Source organism: Rhinopithecus roxellana, chromosome 4, assembly GCF_007565055.1.
Source record: "Rhinopithecus roxellana isolate Shanxi Qingling chromosome 4, ASM756505v1, whole genome shotgun sequence".
Taxonomy (NCBI): domain Eukaryota; kingdom Metazoa; phylum Chordata; class Mammalia; order Primates; family Cercopithecidae; genus Rhinopithecus; species Rhinopithecus roxellana.
Genome location: NC_044552.1, coordinates 12,533,550 through 12,559,492, shown reverse-complemented (window position 1 = coordinate 12,559,492; position 25,943 = coordinate 12,533,550). Strand labels below are relative to the sequence as shown.

The 25,943-nt window shown below is 43.4% G+C and overlaps 1 protein-coding gene across 3 annotated transcripts in view; it reads left to right on the top strand.

Annotated features, from left to right (window-relative positions):
- The first annotated feature begins 15,583 nt into the window (after positions 1 to 15,583).
- Positions 15,584 to 25,943, top strand: part of DSP (desmoplakin) — a 46,816-nt gene continuing 36,456 nt past the window's right edge. For all 3 annotated transcript variants that reach the window (XM_030928797.1, XM_030928796.1, XM_030928795.1), the window contains exon 1: positions 15,584 to 16,235. In XM_030928797.1, the coding sequence (XP_030784657.1) occupies positions 16,066 to 16,235 (170 nt within the window). In that variant the 5' untranslated portion in view covers positions 15,584 to 16,065. The remainder of the gene's footprint in view (positions 16,236 to 25,943) is intronic.

The following is a 25,943-nucleotide window of genomic DNA, read 5'->3' as shown; positions in this document are numbered from 1 at the left end:
CTTCTTCTTTTTTTTTTTTTTTTTTGAGGCAGAGTCTCACTCTGTCACCAGACTGGAGTGCAGTGGTTCGATCTTGGCTCACTGCAACCTCCGCCTCCCAGGTTCAAGTGATTCTTGTGCCTCAGTCTCTTGAGTAGCTGGAATTACAGGTGCATACCACCACACCTGGCTAATTTTTGTATTTTTAGTAGAGATGGGGTTTCTTTTTTTTTTTTTTTTGAGATGGAGTCTCGCTCTGTCGCCCAGGCTGGAGTGCAGTGGCCGGATCTCAGCTCACTGCAAGCTCCGCCTCCCAGGTTCACGCCATTCTCCTGCCTCAGCCTCCCGAGTAGCTGGGACTACAGGCGCCCGCCACTTCGCCCAGCGAGTTTTTTGCATTTTTTAGTAGAGACGGGGTTTCACTGTGTTTGCCAGGATGGTCTCGATCTCCTGACCTTGTGATCCGCCCGTCTCGGCCTCCCAAAGTGCTGGGATTACAGGCTTGAGCCACCGCGCCCGGCCGAGACGGGGTTTCACCATGTTGGGCAGGCTGGTCTCAAACTCCTGGCCTCAAGTAATCCGCCTGCCTTGGCCTCCCAAAATGCTGGGATTACAGGCGTGAGCCATTGTGCCTGGCCACGACTACCCTAATTCTAACACCATATATTAATATTATCTATTTTTGAATGTTTCCTTTTCAAGTTAACCAGTTTAAGTTTGTTCCTGTGGACACAAAGCCTTCCTGTTAGTATTTTTATCTCAATTATAAGGATAAAGAATGCTACTTTTTTCATCTTTTCTCTTAGTGCCTTAGAGTGGTTGGACCAGCTTGATATAAAGCTGTAGAGCTCAAAGGCTAAAACATCTTTCCCACAGATGCTGTCAGTCTATTTGTTTAATCGTTTGACTGAGAGGCGCTGTGAACATCTCTTTGGTAGCTGGTGCATTTTAGTGCATTTGTGGATCCGATTCAAGCCATATATATTTGCATATTTTACTTTTATGCACGTGTGGAATGTGCACATACACACACACAGAGCTCCTGTTTTTCCTGCATTGATTTCTCCTTTCCTATTTCTACCCTCAGTAGACATCCTTCTCTACCCCACGCTATCCTTGCCTTGGGCTCCTCATACAAACCTTGCTCAACAAATCCCACTCTACAGAATCAGTCACCCCTGTACACACTGCCTTAAAATGATTGACTATTTAACATTCAAAAGGCGCACACAACCATGGAGAATCCCCTTTCACTTCTACTTTTGATGTAAAGACCATAAGAAATCCAGGTTTGGAAGGGGAAACCATGTAGTTAAAGCAACTGGTAGAATGTGTGGCTTTTCATTATCTGCCTGAAGTTCCATTCTGAGGTTTTCCTGAATGAGGATGGAATGTCTGTGTTTATACATCTTTTTCTTTTTAAAATATGTCTCAGGCTGGAGTGCAGTGGCTATTCACAAGTGCAATCATAGTGCACTATAGCCTCAAACTCCTGGCCTCAGGCAATCCTCCCACTTCAGTCTCCCGAGTAGCTGGGCCTACAGGCAGACACCACTGCTTGTGGTTCTGTGTTGAGACATTTGTTTGCTGAAGTGACAGGCACCCTGTTTATGAGCTCATTCATTCATTCTTTCACTCATTCATTCATTCAACACATCTTTCCTGAGTCCTATTATGTGCCTGACATTGTTTGAGAGGCTGAACTTCTCGAGGGAGAGATCTGTTCTTCAGACCAGAGAGAAATTTGGAAGCCCAAATAGAGAACAGTATTTATAGGTCTGACCTTTAGACTACAAGAGGCACCTAATTCCTTAAAATAGTATATTGCTGCTTTTCATTATGCCATGCACGTGATAAGAGCTCTGTATATATTTTGGAATGAGGGCAATAGTATTGTACATGTTTCTCTGAAATAAACTGGTAGAACTCTGGACTGTTTAGACGGAAATGAATACAGATCATTATTACTTTTTAAATCAAGTCTAATTTTTTAGTTAAGTCACCACAACGTATTTGCAGTTGTTTGTGTATGGGCCTGTTTCTTTCTTGGAATAATACTCACTCCTTTTTAAGCTGTCGCCTTTCCTGTTAGTTCTACTATGATGGTGAGCATCATATTCTACCTTTGTATGTTGCCTTTCATTTTTAAGGCTTATGGCAGAAGGGTCTGAGGCACCCTTAAGGAAGCATTAGGTAGATGTATGAACAAAATACTACATATCCTTTTTGTGTTATGCAATAAATCATATAGTGCTTGCTTCAGATGATTTCTTCCAGGTTCACTCAGCAACATTCTCTACCCAGACTATATAGCCTTGACTTTCAATAAAAAACAAATATGAGGCCAGGTGTGGTGGCTCATGTCTGTAATCCCAGCACTTTGGGAGGCCGAGGTGGGAGAATCACCTGAGGCCAGGAGTTTGATAAGGGGCTGGCCAACACGGTGAAACCCCGTCTCTACTAAAAATACAAAAATTAGCTGGGTGTGGTGGCACATGCCTGTAATCTCAGCCACTTGGGTGGGTGAGGCACAAGAATCACTTGGACCCAGGAAGCAGAGGTTGCAGTGAGCCAAGACCACTCCAGGGTGGTGCGTGGGTGACAAAGAGACCACGTTTCAAAAAAAACAAAAAACAAAAAAAAACCAAAGATGAGTTACCAAAAAAGTTTTAACAAAGGGCACAGCGAGGAGAAAGTCCTCTTCTTTTCATGGCCAGCATTCTGTTTCCAGTTGATAGTTTGCATATAGCCAGCTTTGACTGAACTCACCCCTGTTAGTGCAAATTTCTCTGAGATCTAAACTGGGAAGAGGAAAGAGACATTAAAAGTGAACTCTCTGAGTTGTGTTTAAATTCATCACACTGAACCCATGACTGTTAATCCCATTCACAGCCGTAGTAATTATATTGCATAATCAGTGAGGGGAAACCCTCCCCCTTTTGTATTCTTATTGAATAGAGAAGACAGATACATGTCAGAGCTCTGCCCTAAACTAAGATTACTTCCTGCAAAAGAATTCTGGACTCAGAAGGGAAGCATGATCCTTTACAAGTGAGCTCAGCTTGTGCACTCTCAGCTCAGGGATAGCAACCTCATAGATCAGTGATTCCTAGTCTGTAGGACATGGATTCCTGATGGGACATTTAAAATCGTGGGATTGCAAGCATTATCTATAGACTACATACACAATATTTTACACCTACACGTACTATTCAAAAACATGGGGATGTGTAATTCTAATCAATAAAATACGAATTTGCTCAAAGGCATTGCTAAATTCATGACAGTTTTAAAAATAATACTAATAATACATAGTGTTTCCTCCATTGGTTATTGTCAGAAGATTTTCTTTGCTTAGAAGCATATTCGCAGTTTTGGATAACAATATGGTCCTCGTAATTTAGAAGTTTGGGGTCACTGTTTGGGAGTGCTGGTGATCTGTGTTTAACTCATGGATGACTTCCTCCTAGCTCTATAAAATATTGAGGTGTTGACATCCCAAACTTGTTATAAATGGAACATACATATGAATCCTACTCTGCACAAGGCACAATATTCTTGATTTCATATTTTCCTAACTCCCTTTGTCTCACGGCATTTACAAATCTTTTTTTTTTTTTCTTTTTTGAGATAGAGTCTTACTCTGTCACCAGGCTGGAGTGCAGTGGTGCGATCTCGGCTCACTGAAACCTCTGCCTCCCGGGTTCCAGCGATTCTCCTCCCTCAGCCTCCCAAGTAGTTGGGACTACAGGTGCGCACCACCATGCCCAGCTAATTTTTTTGTACTTTTAGTAGAGATGGGGTTTCACCATGTTGGCCAGGATGGTCTTGATCTCTTGACCTTGTGATCCGCCTGCCTTGGCCTCCCAACGTGCTGGGATTATAGGTGTGAGCCACCGCGCCCGGCCCAGCATTTACAAATCTAACTGAAGAAATATAAAATAAGTGCACACAAGTTACATAACGAGTTAAGAAATGCAAGGAGAAAACATATAGTACACGAACAATTGCCAAATGCCGTGAACTCAGAGACAGCAGAGAGGGGAAGGTAGAGAGAGAGAGGGAGAGGAAGGTAAGTAGTATGGTGAGAGGAAGTGTGTTCCCAGGGCGGACATCAGAGCAGATTTTTATAGACTCTCATTCCTGACTCTGCTGATTGCCACGCAAGTAACCATGGATAGATAACCTGACCCCACTAAGCCTCTGTTTTATCATCAGTAAAATCAAGATTATAATTATAATACCTCTCATATTGTGTTATTGTGAAGGTAATTTATGACAAAATATATTAAATGCTTCATACTATAGCTAGTGTATAATATGTGCAAACTAAATGGCAGCTGGTATTTATTCTATTAGACTGTAAATCCCTCCAGGATGGGAAGTATGACTAACTTATTTTTGCTTCCATAGAATCTAGCACAGTGCTTGACTCATAAGTACTCAATAAAAGGAAAACATTTGCTGAATGTTTTGAATGTAATGAAGGGAAGGATAAATGGATAGATGGTGGGATGAATTTTTTTTTAAATGAACTATGGGCTTTGGTGACATGAAAGGGTGTCATGAAGAGCAAAAGGCGAATCTAACCGTGCATGGAGAAGAGAGAAGGGCACTGCAGTGGGAGAGGGCAAGAACCAAAGCACAGAGGCAGGAAGGCACCTGGGATTGGGTATTGGGATTCGGCTGTGGAGGGAGTGGCCTGCCAGGCTGGGGAGTATATATCTTTCATACTCTATGTGAAAATTCATATATTCTATGGTCTAACCTTCCATCCTTGGGTATACCAACAAGAAAAACCAGGAGACATATATAAAGATGTTCAGAGCAGACCTTTTTGTAATAGCAAAAATGTATAAATCAACCAACTGTCCATCAACAGCAGAAAAGATAAATCCAATGTAATACATTCATACAATGGAAAGTTATTAAATCATTAAACAGCAGATGGTCTTATAGTGACATGCAACAAAGTGAATGAATCTGAAAAATATAATAGTGAGAAAGTTAAAGCTGGGCACAGTGGCTCATGCCTGTAATCCACTTTGGGAGGCCGAGGCAGGCAGATCACTTGAGGTCAGGAGTTTGAGACCAGCCTGGCCAACGTAATTAAACCTGACTCTACTAAAAATAAAGAAATTAGCTGAATGTGGTGGCGGGTGCCTGTAATCCCAGCTTCTCAGGAGGTTGAGGCATGAGAATCACTTGAATCCAGGAGGTAGAGGTTGCAGTGAGCTGAGATAGCACCACTGCACTCCAGCCTGGGTGACAGAGAAAGACCCTATTTCAAAAACAAACAAACAAAAAAAGCAAGTTAAGTCCAAGAATTACATACATTAAGCTCCGTTCACAATGTTAAAAACAACTAAAACGAAACAACAAAGTTTTCCAGAATAGGTATATTTATGATAAAACTAGAAAACACACATATACTTAACAGGAAGTGAATAGTAAGCCGAAAACTCAATATCCCGGAGAGTTTGCTCAGCTGAGCAGATGGATGTAAATTACACTCATTTTGGGTGGTGAGCTGGTGGATGTTCTTTATCTTGTTTTACAAATAGGGTGATGGGGAATGCAGGGACGATGAGGAGTGTGTCATGAGCCGTGACGTATGATTAATCCAGTTCTGCACATCTGAGTGGAGTAGGGGTTGTGGGAAACTGTCGCAGGTCTTGTGGGACACAGACAGATCTGATGACTTTTCAGATAGAATTGCAGGCTGAGTAGGCAGAGGAATGGAGTAGATATATTATTAGAGTTTGTCATCCAGGGCCTGGCAGGATAATCAGTGTCATGAAGGACAGCACTCCTGCCTGGAGGAATTTTCAGCTTATTCCAGACCAAACAACAATGGAGACACTGAGTCTGAGTTAAACATTACAGCCATGGAGTCTATTGTTTTTATTTTTCTAATGATAAAGTTATTGTAACTCAAATGTCTTTATTTTATTTTTTCTATCAAGAAAGTTATGGCAGAGATGAAAATTTGGAAAATAAAGAAAAGGATAAAAGAGAAAATGTTATTCCAATACCCAGAGATCATCACTGTCAATCTTTTGGTGCGTTTGCCTCCTGCGGACTGGGATTAGATAAGAACCACTAACTACCCACCCATTGTATATTTTCTGACCAAGGCAACCTAGCAAAACTGTTCAGAGCTTGGTTCTTTGGAGTGAGAAGAACTGAATTTGAATCCCAGCTTTGCACTAACCAGCTCATGGCAAGTCAATAGCCTTCCCTGAACCCCAGCTGGGTCACGGCACTAGTGGGGTTTTAGGATTAACCAAGATGAAACGTGGTGCAATTAGCATTTACAGCGTCTGGCACACAGTCAGCCTTCAATGAGAGTTGTGATTTATTATTAAGATGATGTGCCTGGCTTGGGGCAGTGAGGTTCATTTAGTTAAAAGATGGGCAACTCCAAAAAACACCCAAACAGCAGAAGGGATTCTAGGGTTGTGAAGGTGGAAAGGGCTATGTTATGTTTGATTTGAAGACAACCTGATGGGTGACTTCCAATATGTGAAGAATGAAGACTGTCTCAGAGGATTTGAGAGCTCAGAAGATAAGCTTAATCCTGCTCTTTCAGCATAATAGAAAGTTTATTTATCCTCCTCCAGTGAGAAAAAAAATACCTTCAACATGTGAAGAGGAAGGGGCAGTGGAGAAAATGACGGGGACAAGCAGTATCATCTTCTGAGCCTTTGTCTTGGCTACAGCAACTCTCTGAGAATAATAATATACTCTATTTCTCCTGCACTGGGCACTGAACAAGAGGTGTATCTAGGTTGAACGCCTCCAAATTTACGTTCTAAAAGTGATGGATCATCCTCACTACTGAAGGTTTTATAAAAGGTACAAAGGACCAGAGCGGCTTTGGGCTTCTCAACAGCACCTCTGCAAACAGCAGATAATGGAGCAATGGTTCCAATAGTCTGAGGGACCATTCTTTCCAAACTTAAATTTGACATCTGGCCAGATGATCAGTGAAGTTTGTAGTGGAATAAAGACACTTTCAAACACACAGATTCTCAAAAACTTTACCTCCCATGTCAGTGGAAGTTGCGTGCCACCCCAGTGAAGGAGTAAACCAAGAAAGCAAAAGACACTGGACCCAGGAAAGAGAGGATCCAACCAACACGCAGCAGGCAGAGGGGATGATGGTGAAGGAGACCCCACCTCAGCAGCTGAGAAGCAGGTCAGGTCTGGAGAGCAACTAGTTCAGATTGGAGCCAGCCAGAAGGTGCCAGGAAAGATTGCTTCAAGCAATGAAATTGATAGAATAACTGATATGAATATAGTGAGAAAATCTTTACTCAGCTTGGGGAGAGTGTAAGGATAAATTAATAATGGTAACAGACTACTAAGCAAAAGGGGGGAAAAAAAGACAGTTCTTAACACTGGGTGATTGGGAAATTGTAATGAAAGAGAGAGTTAAGGCCGGGCGCGGTGGTTCAGGCCTGTAATCCCAGCCCTGTGGGAGGCCAAGGTGGGTGGATCACCTGAGGTTAGGAGTTCAAGACCAGCCTGGCCAACATGGTAAAACCCCATCTCTACTAAAAATACAAAAATAAATAAATAAATAAATAAATTAGCCTGGCGTGGTTGCACGTGCCTGTAATCCCAGATACTAGGGAGGCTGAGGCAGGAGAGTCGCTTGAACCTGGGAGGTGGAGGTTGCAGTGAGCCAAGATCGTGTCATTGCACTCCAGCCTGGGCAACAAGAGCGAGATTCTGTCTCAAAAAAAAGAAAAAAAAAGGAAAAGTTTATAGTAATTTTACTACTTAAAAACAACATAGCAGTGTTATTTATAACAGCTAAAAAGTGGAAGCAATCCAAATGTCCATCAACTGATGACTGGTAAACAAAATGTGGTATATTCATACAGTGAAATGTTAGCCTTAAAAAGGAGAGAAATTCTGACACGTGATATAACAAGGATCAACCTTGAGGACGTTATGCTAAGTGAAATGAGCCAGACACAAAAGCACAAATACTATGTGATTCCGCATTCATATGAGGTCCCTGGAGTAGTCAAATATATAGAGACAGAAAGTAGAATGGCTTACCAGGGGTGGTTGAAGTTGGGGAATGGGGAGTTTGTGGTTTTTGTTTTTGAGACAGGGTCTCACTCTGTCACCCAGGCTGGAGTGTAGTCACGGCTCACTGCAACCACCTCCTCCGAGGCTTAAGTGATCCTCCCACCTCAGCCTCCCAAGTAGCCGGGACTGCAGGTGCACACCTGTATTTCTGTAGAGACAGGGTTTTGCCGTGTCATCCAGGCTGGTCTCGAACTCCTGAGCTCAAGTGATTTGCCCGCCTCAGCCTCCCAAAGTGCTGAGATTACAGGTGTGTGCCATCGTGTCTAGCTGGGAGTTCGTGTTTAATGGGGACAGCTTCTATTTGAGATGACAAAAAAGTTCTAGAAGTGGATCATGGTGATGATTGCACAACAATGTGAATGTACTTAAGATCACTGAACTGTACACTTAAAAATGATTAAAAAGATAAATTGTATGTTATTTATATTTTACTACAATAAAATATCTGTGAAGAAAACCCCAAAACACCCTGTAAGGTGCTGTTAAAATGAATTGAATTACAATTATTTTTCTCATAGTGATATCAGATTTTAAAGACTGAGATATTAGTGAGATCCCAATACCTCAATTTGGTAAGGAAAAGGAAATTACCTTTTCCCAACAAAATCACATATCTTTATTTTTAAAATCTGTGATTAGAAAGGCATACCCTAACAAATAATCCTGTATATCTATCTTCCAGTGATAACCCCTATGCCTCAAGATCACTTTATCTGTCTCTTCTAACATATAATTTTCAGTGTAAAAAAAGTCTGACCATACTACATATATGGTTTAAAAATTGCTTTTTAAACAACTTTACAATATATTTTGCCTTCTTTCCACATCTATGTTTATATAAACACACTCATTTTTGTAACATTTTTAATAACTCTGGGATCAAGATATATTTTATATTAATGTAAGTTCCTTTTCTAAAGACAAGTCCCTCTGTAGTTAGAGGTTTTCAAAAGCCTCCTTTGTATATTTTCTATTGTCTTAGAGACATATGAAATATTGATTTTTGTTTTAAGAACACAGAAATTCCAATTTTAGATCATGAGATTATTTTTTCCTTAGTAAAGCAAAATAAAAACTTGTTTAGAGATGACGGTGACGTTTCTTCTGTGTGCCTTGGTGGAAAAGGACTTGGAGTTGCTTTGGTCATTTCCACCCGAAGCCAAACTGCTAAGCAGTTAAAACTCAAGGAGCCGTCGGACAGGTTTAACGAGAGTGAAGTGTGCAGCTCCACACCCACCTTTGCAAGACAGAACTGCTTCACGGGTTTGTTGAAACTGCTGTGGAACTGTGCTATAACTTTTTCCTATATTGGAAATGCTTCTGTCTCAAGCCAGCATGGTTTAAATGTTTCAGATTAAAATTCTGCAAATTAGTAAAAAATGCACAAATTGAATCAGGTTAAATCTGCTGTCACGTATATTAACTTATTATTGGAGAAGAAACAATCGCTGGGGCTGTTCTCCTGATCTGCATGACTTTTTCCTGAATCCAGCTGTTGCTGAAGGGAAGCTTTCTCATTTGGAGGTTAATTTATTAAATTGCGAGGAGCTGGTTAAAGAAAGTAGAAGTAGCTCGGTTTTCTTCGAGTTTCCTAAGTATGAATGGCTGGTGAATTTCTCAAAGTTTCAGGGGGAAACTCTCCTGTTTCTGACATTTGCAGCCCGCCCTTCATTGAGGGCTAAGAAAGGATTGCTGGAAAGATTCTACAAGGAATTGTCTGCATCCCACAGGACTGGATTGTTTTCCTAAACATCATTTGGTGGTGGTTGTAACTCCCGCCACTGAGTGATTACCACTGCCTCACCCCGTCCTGTTTCCCATCTATAGTGAATGCTATTTGCCGTTGATGTGAAAAGTTCTAGGACAAGGGTGGGTCACTCGCATGGAAAGCTCCAGGACCGGCTGGGTGTGGTGGCTCATGCCTGTAGTTCCAGCACGTAGGTGGTATCGCCTGAGCTCAGGAGTTTGAGACCAGTCAGGACAACATGGCAAAACCCTGTCTCAAAAAAGAAAAAAAAAAAAAAAAAAAAGCTCCAGGATCTGTACCTTGTCACTTTCAGAGCCTTTTTAAAAAATCAAATGCCACCAGAAAATATTATGCACCTTTAAGAGCAATGCTAACAAGACATTTACACAAGGTTGGAAAATGCTCATGATACTATGTTCCATTAAGAAGGTGAGGCCGGGCGCGGTGGCTCACACCTGTAATCCCAGCACTTTGGGAGGCTGAGGCAGGTGGATCACCTGAGGTCAGGAGTTTGAGAGCAGCCTGGACAATATAGTGAAACTCCGTCTCTACTAAAAATACAAAAATTAGCCGGGAGTGGTGGCGGGAGCCTATAGTCCCAGCCACTTTGGGAGGCTGAGGCAGAAGAATCGCTTGAACCTGGGAGGGGGAGGTTGCAGTGAGCTGAGATCACACCACTGCACTCCAGCCAGGGTGACAGAGCGATACTCTGCCTCAAAAAAAAAAAAAAAAAAAAAAAAAAAAAGCTGAATAGAAACTTGTATATAACCTGACATTTGTCGGTTTGGTAAAAACTTCATTAGGGGAAAAAACTGGAAGGAACCTTCCAAAAATATCTAGCACGATCACCTTGTCTGGTTGGTAATTTTCGTTGCTTCTCTCCATTCCCTTCTGCCTTTTCTGAGTATTTTACAGCAAATACATACACTTTTATAAGCAGAAGGAAAAAAAAATCCTAACTTTGGGTACATCCTTCTCAACAAGCCTATTAATTGATTTGCTGAGTGAGCTCTCAGCTCCAATCTGGGATTTCCCTTTACAGACTTGGGCCTTGGCAAGTAATGCAGGTTCTTTCTCATGGCCTGACTTTTCTTGGCCGGTGTAGGATAAGGTAGGATAAGATGAGGAGTTTTAATAGGGTTTCTTCCCTGTGATCTTACGAAGCTTCTGACAAAAAAAAAAAAAAAAAAAAAAAAAAAAAAACTAACAAAAACAAAACAAAACAAAAAATCCCCAAACTTTTTTGGACCCTAGATGAGAAGAGTCAGTTGAAACTAAAGATGATTTCCCCCAGCTCCTGCTCTACTTAAATTTCCACAAAGTTAAGTACCCTCCCCCAGCAAAAACGAAAAATCACTGCAAACAGAAAAACTCCCCTGTTCCTGAAGGACACTTAAACCAAGTAAACCAAAGATAGTTTGGGGTTGGTGTATATATTTTACAAACATTTTCCTATTTTTGAAATGGGCTTTGTCAAACAGCTTTCTTCAATGACAGCTTTAAATCATTTCAACAATTTTAATTAGGAGAGATCAATCTTATTTTTGTGATAATTCAGATCCTAGATTCATTATTTCTGGAGGATTCTAATTTATTCAGACAAATGGAAGAGAAAAGAAGGAGTAAAATATACATATACATTTTATTATTAAGATTTTAATTGTCTGCCATTTTAATAGGCATTTTCTTTTCCTTCACATTATGGTTCCAATCCTAGCTTCTACCTGTAATTTTGATTTATTAATTATCTAGTTTTTATTAAAATACTACTCCTTGGCCGGACACTGTGGCTCATGCCTATAATCCCAGCACTTTGGGAGGCCAAGGTTGGTGGATTGCTCGGCCCAGGAGTTCCAGACCAGCTTGGGCAACATGGTGAAACCCTGTATCTACAAAAAATACAAAAATTAGTCCAGTGTGGTGGTATGCGCCTATAGTCTCAGCTACTGGGGAGGCTGAGGCAGGAGGATCACTTGAGCTCAGAAGGCAGAGATTGTAGCGAGCCAAGATCGTGTCACTGCACTCCAGCCTGGGTGACAGAGTGAGACTGTCTCAAACAAAACAAAACAAAAACCCCAAAACTACTCCTCTGTAAGGCAGAACAGTTATTTTAACTCATGAGCTATAAATCTTCTTGTGACAAAGAGATATCATTTACTAACACAAAGGTATAGAGAGTTCCCATGGGATTTTGAGCAAGTAAACGATTCTTCTTAATCTCACTGAAATCAAAGTGTCTGTTTTCTTTTAAAAATCTGCTCTGGATATGACTGATTCCTCTTTCCTAACTGCAAGGTCATTTCTAAGGTCAGCCAGAGAGAAAGTTGCCTGTCAGTGATCTGTTTCTATCAGCACAAGAGGAGCTATCTATGAGTGGCAGGGAAAAAATAGCTGACCTTAGGTCAGCCAGTGAAGACTCTGCCAGACTTTGAATTCTGATTTTTTAAACCAAGTTGTAGGAAAACAAGCTACTTTTAAACCTCTTTGCTGTGCTTCCAAAATTCTATAAATATACCTTCATTACAGCATACTTAATGTTGTGTTGTAGTTATTTGTTTTACTACTGCAGACTTTGATATCCTGCAGAAAAAGAGTCATGCCTTATTCATCTTCATGTGTCTAGCATTGAATCTGTTGTGTAACGTCGTAGATGTTCAATAGCTGTTTTTTCAATGAATGCATGTTAAATGTCTCCAAGAGGGAGGTTTACTGATTTACACGTGGGATAAAGACAGGAACATTAACAGTTGAAATTTCACATCCAGCAAAGAACTTTTGGCTTAACAGGTGGTACCTTAGGAACTTTATATGTTTCACAGTGTTCAAGAATGTGCACGTATTTTATCTCATTTGACCTCACTGTGGATTTGGAAGGTTGGCAGAACAAGTGTTATTTCCATTATAACGCATGAAGAAATTGAGCTCTTGTCCAAGTAAATTGTAGCGCTAAGATGGTAACTATGGGCAAGTTACCCTAGCTCTTCATTGTGTGATGAGCCAGCCTATATAACTGATGTATGTGCGTGCATGTGCATGTGTGTGTGTTGAGGTGTGGGGTTTCCATCTGTCGGGCATGTCAATCTATTTATTTTATCCTCTTATCTTTCTTTATCACCCTTAGAGAAAGATAAATGAGAGCAGGCAAGTTTGGTAGCTGGAAGCCATTCGTGTTCTTCGGGATGCCTGGAGAAGCCCAGGAAGCAGTAAGGTGGGTGAGGAAGCAACGCAGCCAGAGGTGTGATTGGTGATGTGGGCTCTTCACCTCCTCCTCTGTTTTGCCTGCAAATTGAACAGTTTTATGAGTCTGGGTGGTGTTTGGGTCTGTGTGGATCCTGGTTCCTATGACCCATAGGGGCCCCTTGGCTAAGAAGAGCTTTTGTTACCACTGGGGGGTGGTTTATAGATTTTTTTTAAAGGATAATTCTACCGTGCAATTGTGTGGCCTTTTTATTACACATTAGAGAAGAATAATCCCAGATTTGTTTTTTTTGTTTTTGTTTTTTTTTTGAGACGGAGTCTTGATCTGTCACCCAGGCTGGAGTACAATGACGCTATCTCTGCTCAATACAATCTCCACCTCCCGCAAGTGATACTCGTGTCTCAGCCTCCCAAGTAGCTGGGATTACAGGCGCCTGCCACCACATCCAGCTAATTTTTGTATTTTTAGTAGAGATGGGGTTGCATCATGTTGGCCAGGCTGGTCTCGAACTCCTGACCTCAGGTGATCCGCCCGCCTTGGCCTCCCAAAGTGCTGGGATTACAGGTGTGAGCCACCACACGGGCCCCTGAATTTCTTAAATCAAAGTTTTACTATAACACGTTTAAGGCAGTGACTGGACCCTAATTATCTTTGTATGTTGTAGAGTATTTCCATATCCTAGGTTATAACTATTTGCTGAACTAATGAGATGCACAGAGGGAAAGCATCCTAAATGAAATTTTGTACCTTATGCACTTCCCTCCACGCATGTACTTCTCTCCTCCACCAATGGATATTATGGGCTGTTTGTGCAGAGGCTGACTTCCAGCCATTGACTCTGTTTGAGAAAAACCACTGTCTTGTCTATACATCAGTGTTTGTACAGGTTGAGCATCCCTAATCTGAAAATCTGAAATCCAAAATGCTCCCAAATCCAAACTTTCTGAGCACTGACATGATGACCACAAGTGGCGAATTCCACACCTGACCTCATGTGATGCCTTGTAGTCAAAATGCAGACAAAACTTTGTTTCATGCACAAAATGATCTAAAATATTGTATAAAATTCCCTTCAGGCTATGTGTATAAGGTATATAGAAAACATTAATAACTTTCCTTTTTAGGCTTGAGTTCCATCCCCAAAGATCTTTCATTACATCTATGCAAATATTCCAAAAATCCGAGAAAATCCAGAATCCAAAATATTTCTGGTCCCAAGCATTTTGGATAAGGGGTACTCAATCTGCATAATCATTTAAACACTTGCCCACTTTGCTTTTATTAAAGATTCGAGGAAATTGAGACTACGATGCAAATTATTGGTTGCGCTAACAGTGATAAACTTTCATCTCATTATATGTGTTTACTCCTTGAATTTAAGACGTTCAGCTGTAAAAAGAAAAAGAACAAGACATTTTGTCAAAAATTATGCCTTAAAGGGTCAAGGTGTCATGAGAAATGCTATAATATGACAAATTTTAGAAAGTCTCGCCGACTCTCTTTACAACATGAAAATGTAGTTTTTTATTTTTGTTTTCAGTTCATAAACATTTTGGAAACTCATTGTATCAGAAGGTAATTAGCGGCATTGTTTGGAAAGATGAAAAATTTATTAGAAAGTTCTTTAAGTGGCTTTTACTAAAGCGTCATTGAACAGTTTTCCATATTATAGAAACAGCTTTTCATGGATGGTGTGACTGGGTCTGTATCCAAACCTGGTTCGGTTCGTGGAGCCTACGGTGTAGTTAACACTCAGCCTCTTCACTGGGAGTGGCTCTGGAGCAAGTCGCTGGAATGTTCAAGCTCCGCGTCACTCATCGGTACCAAGCTGGTCTCTGTCTAGGGTTCTTTGCCACCCTCAGGCTCAAGTCCAGGAGGCCTCCGCCGCTGACTTGGGTGAACAGCTCTGAGTTCCGGAGAGGGTTGGGTCTGCGGAGAAGGGCGCGAGAGACAAGCATCCGCAAGGTTCTGGTACAAACTTTGGAAACTGGACCTGGAGTTGAAATCTTTACTCCTCGTTTAAAAAGAGCATCCAAAAGGGAAAAGATAAAATAAATTGGAACTTATATTTTTATGTTATCCCATGAAAAAATAGCTGTAGTGTTTTCCTCTTTATGCCAAAGAGATTAATATTTACGGTGAAGACTTTTCCAGGAAGTCGTGGTTTTCTGTAAAAAAAAAGGGTTTACACATCAGAAATCGGACTTCTGAGGCAATTTCCTGAATACCTGGAATAAAACAAAACAGAACAAGCCCCCAAACAAAACTCTATCATCTAAAACGTTCCCTCCTCACTGTGGTTCTAGTCAATGCGTGGTAGGTAGCGTTTCCAGCGATGAACAAAAGTAAATATTTGACCAGTAACTCTCCAATCGAGAGGCCCCTCCATTCCAGCTATCTCCGCCCGGGGACCAAGGAAATCCTCAAAAGCCAGGCCAAGCATTCCCCGCCCGAGCGGCCCCAGCGCAGAGGACAGCGGCCCCCGCAAGCGCAAGTCCTCCCCGCAGTGGCCGCGCCCAGGGCGCTCGGGTCGCGGGGACCCCGCCTCGCCCGGCGTTACTCAGGCCTCGGTGGCGCAGGGCGGAGCCGCGGGCGGCGGGCGGCTGGCGCAGGTGGGGAGGGGCGGTCGGAGCGCGTCGGTGACACCCGCGGGGGGGCGGGGAAGGCGCGGCGGCCGCACCCCGCCCTGGGAAGAAACCGGCCAGGTGTGGCCTCGGCGCCCGGTGCCAGCGGGGAGGAGACTCGCGCCGCCGCCGACCAACACCAACACCCAGCCCCGACGCAGCTCCTCTGCGCCCTCGCAGCCCTTCGAGCCACAGCTCTTCCTCCCGCTCCTGCCCCCGGCCCGTCGCCGTCTCCGCGCTCGTAGCGGCCTCTGGAGGGCCCAGGTAGCGAGCAGCGACCTCGTGAGCCCCCCCGCACTCGCGCCCGGTTCCCCGGCCGTCCGCCTGTCCTTGGCCCCCTCCGCCTTCTCCGCGCCGGCCCGCCTCGCTTATGCCTCGGCGCTGAGCCGCTCTCCCGATTGCCCGCCGACATGAGCTGCAACGGAGGCTCCCACCCGCGGATCAACACTCTGGGCCGCATGACCCGCGCGGAATCTGGCCCCGACCTGCGCTACGAGGTGACCAGCGGCGGCGGGGGCACCAGCAGGATCTACTACTCGCGGCGCGGCGTGATCACCGACCAGAACTCGGACGGCTACTGGTGGGTACCTGCCCGGAGAGCGCGGGCTGCGGGGCCCGCGGGACGAGGAGGGACCGTCCTCCTCTGGGCGACGGGGAGACTCGAGTCCCGAAGGTGGAAAGGTTTTTTGCCCCAGGTCCCGAAAGAGCTTCCCGGCCGCGCTGGGAGCAGGACCCGGTGTCCTGACGCGTGCAGGGACAGGTTGGCCCTGTCCTGCGAGCGGGGACTCGGTCCCACCTTTCTCACCTCCCGCGAGCCCGGGCGGGTGGTCAGAGGGGGCGTCGGGCCAGCGCGGGGCTGTCCCCTGCCTGCCGGACCCGGCTGCAGTCGCCTTTGTCCCAGCCCGCGAATGGGAGGTCAGGCGAGGTGGGCCTGCGACCACAAAACCCAACCTCTCCAACGGTAATCAATGTAAAAGAGGAAAGGAGCGGGGCCCCGGCCCTATCTGGTGGCCGAGTGGTGCTCGGGACTCCGCAGTCTTTACCCGCTCACCCCCAATTCCCGGTAACCCCGAGACCACGACTGCGGCGGTTCCTGGACTCCATGGCCACCCGAGGACGTTTGTATGAAGGCTGCACGTCCGGGCGGCGCGGGGTCCTGCCCCGAGGAGGCCCCACTTCGGCTTCCCCTGTTTGGCAAACGAAACTTGCCCGCCGGAGTGGCTGCCGGGCCCGGCGCTCGAAGTTCGGCGGGGACTTGCCTGTTCCCCTCGGTCATCCGCGCCGCAGCCCCCGCGGGCGAGCGCACCTGTGGCCCTGCCTCTGAGCCTTTTGTTTCCTCCTTTTTCAAAACACCGGATGAAAGACCCCAGTGTGCCTTGGAGCGCAGAGCGCCAGCCGCATGTCTGCTTTGATCCAGAATGTGTGGGCAGGGGAGTGTGCGGGGGGAGGACGACGCTGGGGGCCCGTCCTGGCCTAGGTGCCCCGGGAAGACCCCCCGCTGAGAGGGTCAGCTTCTCTTGATCCTCGCGGAAACAGACCGAGGGCGTCATTTGGGTGGGTGGGGAGAGACCCTGTCCCGGGTCTCGGGAGCTGGACTCTGGATGCCCACGTGGGCGGTGCGCGTTTTGCAGCGCCCCCCACCTCCCCGCCCCCTGCTAGTTCTTCCCAGGTTGGGCTTTTGGGAAAGAGGCTGAGCGTCGGGACGTTATTTACCAGGCGTTGTGGCCCTAGGCCTGGGAGGAGCAACCTGAATGCGCTCCAGGGCAGTTTTGTTTTGTAAGCAGTTTTGAAGGCGGGGACTACTCGAGTTGCAACCTGTTTTCTGCTTGGATTCGTTTATTTCTGGAGCATACTGAAAATCTATTTTCCTTTTTTTTTTTTTTTTTTTTTTGAGTTAGCAAAGAATTGTCTCAATCTTGGAGTTCTTTGTTTCCTGAACAAAATGTGTCTGGGGATTTCCAGGGAAAATGTGCCAAGCAATAGGAGGAATGAAAAGTTGGGTTTTCATTACATTTGTTTTAAAATTTTGCCAGCCATTTAAATCTGAAATTTAAATTTTCTCTCGCAGTCCTCCAGGATTTGAGACGCACATCTATCCTTTAAATGTGCGGGTTACACATAGTTTAAATCCAAGTCAGATGGAATGTGAAGGATTCTTTAGCAGCTCTTTTTGGCATTTTTATGAACCAAGTATTTATTTTGATTATGATTTATAACTATGCTTTTGCCAGCCTGGATTTCTTATCTTTTAAATAGATAATAATCAGTACTATTAATCGAATATTTCACTCCCTTGGTTTCTTATACCTTTTGTAGAGAAGTAAAACTTTAATACATTAATTGGTTAATGAACTGCATCAAGATACATGTTTTATTAGGATTCCTCACTGAAACATTTAATTTTGGGCAGGCTCCATGTTTTTCCATTGTGTAGTATCACTTCTTGTGTTCTGTTTTTCCAACTTAAAGCTTACTTAAAAAACTTATCAAGTCTCCTGTCTCTGGGAAGGGGAAAGAGACCCAAGTGAAAAATTACCTGACTTTGAGGAAGGATGTTTTCTCTCCTCATTAACGTTGCTGTGCCCGGCGGCAGGGCGTCAGGCTCAGGGCTTGAGGTGGGAGGCGGTCATTCTTTCTGGGGATCGTGGCAATGGAGTTTCCTCCCGGGCCTGTCCCAGCCTGCAGTGGTGTTACTGACTACAAAATAGCCCACAAATGCTGACTGCTGCGTTTTCAAATAATAGCGACTGACTGAAGACAGGGCATGTAGCAGTTTTTCTGGTGGCATTCTGGTTTTGTGTGGAGGGATAAGTTTGGCTGTGGCATGCACTTTGTAGAAGCAGGGTGACCTCTATGCCCAAGGGAGCCACTGCCCTCTGCTAAGTGAATGATGATTAAGAATTTCATAAGTATTTTTCTGACCCGAAGATTTTCTAAATAAAGGTTTTTGTGGTTTTCTTCTTTTTTTTCTTTCTTTTTTTTTTTAAGCTCCAAAACTAGTATAAAAACTATTGGTTGACTTTAAACTCATTTATTTCAAAAACTGCTATTTATGGCTGAATCATTAATAGATTGGTGATTTTTGAGCTGAGTGTTTTGTATTTAGCCCGTCCCTAAATAAAGTAATTTGAATGTGTAGAGGGCCCAACTCTTAGTTTTCCTTTGAAAATGACTTTAAAACAGCTCTCTCTCTCTGTCCTTTCCACGAACAGCACTTACCCATTTTTAGGACAGTGTTAGATCTCACTGTATCGTAATCCCCTTTTTTTCCCCTACCACCCGCCTGTTCTTTGTGTCTTTATTTTAGATTGAATTGAATCTGCAACTACTTAATTTTGTTAACCTTTGGTAAATGTTACAACCTTGATAATGAAATAATAGACATGTACATGTCTTGAAATGTAAATTTTGGATTCTTCTTGGATAGGATGTTATAGTAATACTGTTTTCAATTACAGCAGAATTACTCTAGACTTATTCCTGTCATTAAAACAAATTACAAATGTGTAGTGAAATTTGTTGTCAAAGTAACAAAGTCTCACAGTTAGATCTTTCACCCATCAAAGGGTGGATTTGTGGGAGGATTAAAAGCAGAAAATAGTCATTAAGCTTCAGAAATATGTGGTTATAATATTAATGCTTATTTTTCTTCAGATCTCATGATTTCAAAACTGAGATACATGTGATCATTATTTCATAAACGTTTTAAAGTTAGTCTTAAATTAGGTTTTAAGAGAAGCTTATTTCTTGCCATGAGACAAACAGGTCCATTTGCCTGAATGTTAGAGCAGGGGGCCCCTAAGGATCACTTAGCCTAGGCAGAAACCCCATATGCACACTTCAGAGACAGGAAGCTGCGGACGTGCCCAAGATCCCAGAATTCACTTATGGCTGGGTTGGCCTGAGGACCCAAGGATCCTCACCTTGGTTTCCCTGTGCCTTCACAGCCTGACTTTTAGAATGGACAGGCCTGTCATTACACCATGAAAGTATCTCAAATTCCATTAATTCCTTCATTCAGCAAGTGTTTACTGAGCATCGGCTGCATTCTGTGTTGGGTTAGGGGAGATCAAGGTGGAAATCCATAGCCTTGAAAGGAGCGTAGGCCCTTCCAAGGAAGATAAGTACACGAAGACTAGCACACAAAAGCGGAATGCGCAGGAGGTGTGTACATGACTTCAGAGACTTCACAAGGAGGTGCGAGAACATCTGTCGTGGGGGCACTGGGAAGACTTTATAAAGGAAGTGGTGTCGAACTAGACTTTGGAGTATTTCAGCTGTGTCAAGATGGGTGGGCAGAGAGCCTTCCAGGGGGAGAGATGAGCTTGAGAAAAGTCTGCGAAGCCTGTGGAGTGATCTCCTTTTTGAACATTCCCTCTGAGCAGGGAGGCAGTAAGATGAAAGGAGGAGGCATCCTCTTTGACCAAGGCATTCGAGACCTTGAATGCCCTGGAGAGGGATTTGGATAGGCAGAGGGAAGCTGGTGCAGGTTTTCACTGAAGCCATTGAAAGTCTCCTCCATTGGAGGAGCGGGGAAGTTAGACGATCATCACTGAGCTTCTGGACTCTTTAGGCATTGGCTTAAGGAAGCCATTGCATCAGTGAAGGAGGGAGGGAATGAAAGTCTGAACCAGGGTGAGGGCGGTGGATGGGAAAGTAGGTATTGCCAAGGTGGAGTGACAGCTTTAGCTAAGAATTGGATGCGAGAGGCAAGGGAGAGTCTGAGAAAACAGGTCCAGAGCTCGAGTGACTCATAGCATAGATAGTCTAAACACTTTTCTGGGAAGCGATTGCAAAGCAAGATTTCATTTAGCTTAGTATGTGGCAGGTAACATTTACATGATTATTAAATTTAACTTGTGTATTTTATAAAAATATCAGGTCTGTGGTTCACAATAGTTACCATTACCCGGCAAACACACGGTGATGTGCCTGGTATAGTACGTTTGTTATCTCAAGCCTCATAACAAACTTCCCAGCTTACAGATGGGAAACTGAGGTTAAAATATTTTAAAAGACTTGCCTAAGGTCACACAGCTAGTTAAGTGGTTAAGCTAGATTTGAATCCAGTGTACCGCAAGGACCCAAGAGAAGATTAAACCTGCAGTGTGAGAATTCACCTTTTCTACTTGTAAACCCTTTTCGATCTGAGTTATTACTTATTTTGAATCTGTTGAATTCCTCAGCCTGCATTCCTGTGAAATACTTCATAATCATTGTATTCTTTCATTAATACTCTTGTAGAGTGTCTATCTGTTTAGGAAAAAAGAAACTCAAGTTGATTTTGCATGAAGCCAACTAATTGTTAGTCAGATCTATTTAATGGGACAATACAGCTTTCAACAGTCATTTTTTTCTCTAAATATGGGCATAATTTCATTGTTCAGGTGATGGAAATGTCTTGGAAAGGGGAAAACTGCTGATGCCCCTGATGCCTCCATGCTGACTTCTCAGGGTGGAGCAAAGGAGGGCTTGGGTGTGAGACTTGAGGAGTGTGTCTTGACTCTCAGCTAACCAGTCTTTCCAGACCAGGAGCTTCTAGAAGGAGTGGTTTCAGTCTGGAGGCCTTGTTGCTGCAGCTGGGAGCAGTGCCACACCCCTTGATTTTCTCCATCTCCCTCCTGCTGGGCTGGTCCCAGTGGCCCTGCCACTTGAAAACGTTCAGGTGTGGTTCTGAATTTGAAGCCGTGGCCCCACAGATCCTAAGACTCAGACATGAGCTGCTCATCTGAGGTGACATCTTGTAAAATACTAGCGCAGTCCAGTAATGTATGCCTCGCGACCGACACCTTGGGCTGGAAGGGCTCATGAATGTGAAATCTACATTTCATGAAAATGAAGACAGTTTAGTGAGAAGCTGCAGCAAACAGATCTTAGGTTCTGCTTGGAATTACATTTTGTTTGTTTGTTTTGAGATGGGGTCTTGCTCTGTGGCTCAGGCTGGAGTGCAGTGGCATGATCATAGCTCACTGCAGTCTTGACCACTCAGGCTCAAGTGACTCTCCCACCTCAGCCTCTCGAGTAGCTAGGACCACAGGCATGCGCCACCATACCCAACTAATTAAAAAATTTTTTTTTTGTAGAGACAAGATCTCACTATGTTGCCCAGGCTGGTCTTGAACTCTTGGGCTCAAGCGATCCTCCCACCTTGGCCTCCTAAAGTGCTGGAATTACAGGCAAGAGCCAGTGCACCTGGCCTTTGAATTTTCTTACCCTCAATAAGTTTCTTTCGTGCTGTTAAAGTGTATCACTCTCTATGAATTGTCTCAGTTATATTTGAGTCTTGTGAGGAATCTTAGGAACTCCTGAAAATACCTCACACTTAATACCCAATCCATTACTTCCTTCTCCTCGTTCTCTTTTTTTCTTTTCACCCCACCCCCATTTTGCTGTGGGACATCCTTAAAGTTGTGGACTGGGGCAAAGACAAAACACAAGAATGAAATTTCAGCCGGGTGTGGTGGCTCATGCCTGTAATCCAGCACTTTGGGAGGCCGAGGCGGGCAGATCACAAGGTCAGGAGTTCCAGACCAGCCTGGCCAATATGGTGAAACCCCGTCTCTACTAAAAATACAAAAACTAGCCGGGCGTGGTGGTGTGCTTCTGTAGTCCCAACTGCTCAGGAGGCTGAGGCAGGAGAATCGCTTGAACCCGGGAGGCGGAGGTTGCAGTGAGCTGAGATCGCGCCACTGCACTCTAGCCTGGGTGACAGAGTGAGACTCCATAAAAAAAAAAAAAAGAAAGTTCAGAACCGTAACAACAGCAGCCCCTCCCCAAGTAAAAGCTATTGTGAAGTGAGGCCTCTGCCTCTGCAGTGCCCCTCTGAGCCTCACCTCAGCCCCAGGATGGGGGTGTTCTACCTGTCCTAGAGGCAGAAGCTCCAGGCACTGCCAGTGGATGTCACTTTAAGTTGCTCAAGGTCATAGGCTGTATAACTGGAAGTGGCTGAGCTGGGCGTGGACTCCAACTGTGCCCTACTTCAAAGCCCTTCTGAAGTTAATGATATGTGATCAGTTTTCCACTACCCTACAAACACAATCTGCCAAACACTCAGTGTGAAAATCAAGAAAACCGCCTGGAAAAGAAGCAGAACTTTTATTAGAGTACTGTTTCTGTAGCTCCTGGGCGAAGACAAAATGCAGGATCAAAGGAGGCTGTTTTTCTAAAATCTATAGAGAAAAAACATCCACCATGTTTGTTCACTGCTGGAGTGGGAATGCGGAGGGGACAGCTGTGCTCTCTGGTTGAGCTTTGAAATCAGGGTAATGGATGAGCCAAAATATCTTCAGATGGGTCTTTTGTTTGCCTTTGTTTTTCTTCCACTTTACTAAGCCAAACAAACATGCATTAAGTACCTTTTGTGTGCAGAACCTTACGTTGTTAGGTTAAGCGTTTGTAGGAGTCCAAGATGACTAAGCCATGGGACTTTGCTCTCCAGGAGCAGGTAGCCAGGTGTGTATAAACTAATGCAAGAGAGGAGAGGATGCATAGGTGTGATATGGAAAGCTCCATGCAGAAGGCTGTAACTTTTGAAGTTTTGAACTTTTGAAGGATGGTTAACACGGCATTTCAGCTGATGTATATATAGGGTGTTTAATGATTTTGTTTTTTTGTTTTTTTTCTTGAGACAGAGTTTCGCTCTTGTTGCCCAGGCTGGAGTACAATGGCATGATCTCGACTCACTGCAACCTCCGCCTCCTGGGTTCAAGCAATTCTCCTACTTCAGCCACCCGAGTAGCTGAGATTACAGGCATGCGCCACCACATCTGGCTAATTTTGTATTTTTAGTAGAGACAGGGTTTTTCCATGTTGGTCAGGCTGGTCTTGAACTCCTGACCTCAGGTGATCCTCCTGCCTCGGCCTCCCAAAGTGTTGGGATTACAGGTGTGAGCCACCACGCCTGGCTGGTGAATCTTAGAGGTTAAGTATCATCCTTAAATGAAGTATTAAAAATGTATTTTTTTTTTATGCAAGATCCTTTCAAGAAACTCAAAATACTACATGTGAAAAATGCTTTGAAAATTATAAAGAGCTAAGCAAATAGGCCTTATGATCAATAGTAATATTAATGCATTACATAACTGTCATAATTCCTAATACACATTTCCTGAGTTTTTTCTAGGCAATTATTCCGTGAACCTGAAAACAGAGAGACATATGAATCTTTCTGGCATATGTATAAGAGCCTGTATTGATTGAATGAACAAAAGAAAGAGGAGAGAGAGGAAGGGAGAGACAGAAAGAGGAGGGAAGGAAAGAAGGAGTTCAGTTGGAGAGAAAATATATAAACAAAGAAATGCAAAGTTAGGGGGCGTGGTCCAAGTGTCTAATGAGCAGTATAAGTTATTATAAAAGTATTTTTATAAAACAAAGAGAGTCATTCTTCATTTCAAAACTTTTTCTTTTCTTTTCTTTTTTTTTTTTTTGCCTATAATGTCCCTCTTTGAAATATTTGTCTTGTATTTTTTATGTTTTTTTTTTCTTTATCTTTCTGAAGGTGTGAACTTTTTTTACTTTATCTTTCTGAAGGTGTGAACTTTTTTTACTTTATCTTTCTGAATATTTTTATTTTTTTAAGATAAGGTCTTGCTCTTTCTCCCAGGCTGGAGTGTGGTGGTGCAATCTTGGCTCACTGCAACCTTTGCCTCCCAGGTTCAACCGTCTCATCTCAACCTCCCATCTCAGCCTCCCAAGTAGCTGGGACTTAAGGTGTGTGTCATCATGCCCAGCTAAGTTTTGTATTTTTTTCTGTAGAGATGGGGTTTCGCCATGCTGCCCAGGCTGATCGTAAACTCCTGGATTCAAGCAATCAGGTGTCCTCTGCCTCCCAAAGTGCTGGGATTACAGGCATGAGCCACGGCACCCAACCTTGTCTTGTATTTTTAAAAATAATATTTTTGGCAACACATGTAAAGCTAATGCCTTAGGACAGCTAGTTTTGGAGTCCTATTTTTAAAGAAAAATTTTTTTTGAAGGTAGTAAAATAAAACCTTGAAATCTTGGTAACATTGTTCACACATTCGTGTGGTCCGTGTTTGGATTAGAATGCAGAACTTGTTTTCTTTTAACCACCGATGAAGGGCTCTCTATGCAAATATTTGGAACCCTTACTTGTTTAAACAAGTTTTAGCATGAACTTTAAAAAAAAGTATGTGCAGGTAGGTTCTTTGTAGTATGACTCATTTATCTCTCAGAAGAGTTAAAAACTTTTAAGGATGAGTTATTTTTTTAAAGGGCACCTATTACTTTGGTTTAGAAGTCAATATTCTTTTGATAAATTTGGCCCAAATGAGTTACTTTCTTTTTCTTTTCTTTTTTTTTTTTTGAGGCGGAGTCTTGCTCTGTCGCCCAGACTGGAGTGCAGTGGCCAGATCTCAGCTCACTGCAAGCTCCGCCTCCCGGGTTTACGCCATTCTCCTGCCTCAGCCTCCCGAGTAGCTGGGACTACAGGCGCCCGCCACCTCGCCCGGCTAGTTTTTGTATTTTTAGTAGAGACGGGGTTTCACCGTGTTAGCCAGGATGGTCTCGATCTCCTGACCTCGTGATCCGCCCGTCTCGGCCTCCCAAAGTGCTGGGATTACAGGCTTGAGCCACCGCGCCCGGCCTCTTTTTTTTTTTTTTAAAAAAAGCACATGACATCTGCCATCTTCTGTGCCACTGAAATGAGATTTAAAACTTCATGGCTTGTTACTTTAATTCGTAACATGATTTGAAAATCTCTCAACCCCTGACACCCATATGTAGCAATATTAAAAATTTCTTTGAGGCTAGGGGTTTAAAAAAATGTTTATACACTTGTTAGTAAGTACATCATTTTAAAATTATTTATTTATACATAATAGAATTTTGCATTTTCCCAAACTGTACTGTATGAATTAAATTTAATTCAATTACCATGAATATTTTTATTTACCATGAACTTAACATAGACATTTGTATTATTTTCAGTAAGGAAGAATGACTTTCGTGGTTTCCTAAAATTGAGTTACAGAATGAATAAGGTAAAGAAATCTTACATACCATTTAGCCCAACAGATGGAGATAGAAATTTCTGAGATTAAAAAAAAATCTAAAATTATGTGGTCAATTTAAAAAAAAATAATATATATATATAATCTGACTTAGAAAGGTTTGAATTACAGCTTTTAAAAACATGCTTTTCCTGGCTAGGTGCGGTGGCTCACGTCTGTAATCCCAGCACTTTGGGAGGCCAAGGTGGGCAGATCACTTGAGGTTAGGAGTTTCAGACCAGTCTGGCCAAAATTTGGTGAAACCCTGTCTCTACTAA